The 2,072-nt window shown below is 36.7% G+C and overlaps 1 protein-coding gene across 1 annotated transcript; it reads right to left on the bottom strand.

The window, feature by feature from the left end:
- Positions 1-999: 999 nt before the first annotated feature.
- LOC111914487 (uncharacterized) lies at positions 1,000-1,696 on the bottom strand. Its single transcript, XM_023910225.3, has one exon. It carries the CDS (start codon positions 1,574-1,576, stop codon positions 1,313-1,315), a length of 264 nt encoding a protein of 87 aa, XP_023765993.1. The 5' UTR covers positions 1,577-1,696; the 3' UTR covers positions 1,000-1,312.
- Between the last annotated feature and the right edge of the window lie 376 nt (positions 1,697-2,072).

Here is a 2,072-nt window from a genome sequence, read left to right as displayed (position 1 = left end):
AATTCAAGCATTAGATCATGTCTCCACATTATCGTCTTCCACATAAATTGCCTAATTTCACCTTCATTACCTAAATGTTAATCTCAATTGAAATTGTGGTTTTTGAACATTTTGCTTTATTCAAAAGCATGATCTGAAAACTAATGAATACTAGTGTAATCATTGTCTTCTGCTGGTTCAGAAAAAACACAGATAGCTGCGATTAGGGAAGATGTTTACTCAGTCGAATTAACGAGTTTGGAAAGGAATGTTGTAGGATACATAGAGCTACTGAGTGTTGATCTGTTGGAGGAAGTTAAACTCGCGCCATTGTTGAAACTAAGCCCACAGTGGCACCATTGCATCTTAATCCTTACCTATATTACGATGATAACTATGCAATGCTCTACTGTGCATATGAGATTTGAGATTTTTATCAACAGAAAAACAGAGTGAAAGGAATCAGGTGACAAATCAACAAGTTTTCACGATTCCATGCCGTTAAGTCCTTTTTTTAACGACTCCAACGTGCATGTGATGAGTACAAATTGATCGAAACAGAAGAATATAAAGAAGGTTTCGAAGATGAAAAGGAAGTGGAAGGGGAAGAAGAAGACGATGAAGAGGGAGAAAACTGGGGGAGTTGATTCTGCGGGTTATACCTATTGACTCCATTGAAGATGAGGATTACTGGGACGATAACGAAGAGGAAGAAGCAGATGAGTTGATTCCAATTGACATAACGTCACTGAATATTTCAAGTTCTATTTCTAATATTAGATCGATCAACAATGACTATCTTAACGAATCAAATGATCTTGAGTCCGTGACAAGTGCTCTGTATTTAATGCAGGTCTAGACCAAGAAGACAAGGGTATAAATGTCAATGCACAATATTTTCAGTGGATAAATAAAATTCTTCCGTGGAAGAATCAGGCCCCCTTTCATATGCGTATTGACTGTTGAGTTATCATAGATATATTATAAATATGAAACAATTTGTTTTTATTGGGTATATGATACATAAACTAGTAGTGTATTTGTACTTGTGGAAAAGAGGGTACATCTACATGCATCTCAAAAATATATTTCTATCCACCTTTCCATTAGAGTTTCGATGTTAACTAATACAAACCCGAACTCATCAAACAAATGGCGATGTGGACTCGCATTTAGCCCAAGTTTGGACGTCGATCTCATGGTGGTGGGTACTCTTTATTGTGCAATTCCACCGACTAAACCCTTCATCTACTACTGGGTTGTTTGAAATATCTCCAGACACTTCGAATCTAGATCCAGAATCTCGATGTATAACCTTTCTCGCATTCATGGATTAATTAGGACCCCAACAGCTCAAGTACATTACTTTTCTCAATGATTCTTCTGATTGCTTCGACTTCTCTTCCACGTCTCTGCTAGAAGCCATAGCCGCCGGCGAAGTCAAGATTTTGGCCTTGGCGATTGATCGGAGATTTGACTTGGCGTGGTGGTGGATGGTCCTGATGGTGGTGTTCCATCGTGCAAAGCCTTGATCTTTGAGAGCTTCCACCACTCCGACAGCTCCGGCCACCATCCATGCTCTGCTTCTGAAACTCATAATTGAATGATCTTGTAGATGGTTAATAATTAGACGAAATTGGTTTCTTTTGAATCGGAAGTATGTTTGTTGCACAAGTGTGGTTGATGAAAAATGAAAAAACTAGAAGTAGGATATAAATAGAGATGACAAGCACACAGACAAGAGAGTGAAACAACCTCTTAGTCTCATGGGGTGATTAAAAACAGGAGGCAAAGGCCAATGGTTTCAAAGCTGTCACTTCCATATCTTTATCTTTGTTACTTTATATATATATATATTTATACATATTTTTATTTTCGTTGCTTTTAAAATAAAAAACGTGCGGCAAGTTGTGGAGAATTGGAGATATATCATATATGGGCTAACTGGACGCTATTTACTTATTTTGTATTAAAAAATACCCATATTTTTTTTTAAAATAAAAATCTAATCTATTCCTTAAATTCACCGTCAACTAACATCTATACAATTGGGCTAAAAGCCTTTTTATACACATAATTAACTGATTTAACTA

Source organism: Lactuca sativa, chromosome 3, assembly GCF_002870075.4.
Source record: "Lactuca sativa cultivar Salinas chromosome 3, Lsat_Salinas_v11, whole genome shotgun sequence".
Lineage (NCBI taxonomy): Eukaryota > Viridiplantae > Streptophyta > Magnoliopsida > Asterales > Asteraceae > Lactuca > Lactuca sativa.
This window is presented reverse-complemented; position numbering and strand designations above follow the sequence as displayed.

What these genes read in the sequence shown, in the direction of transcription:
- LOC111914487 (XM_023910225.3), bottom strand. Translation starts at nt 1,576, where the DNA reads ATGAGTTTCAGAAGCAGAGCATGGATGGTGGCCGGAGCTGTCGGAGTG.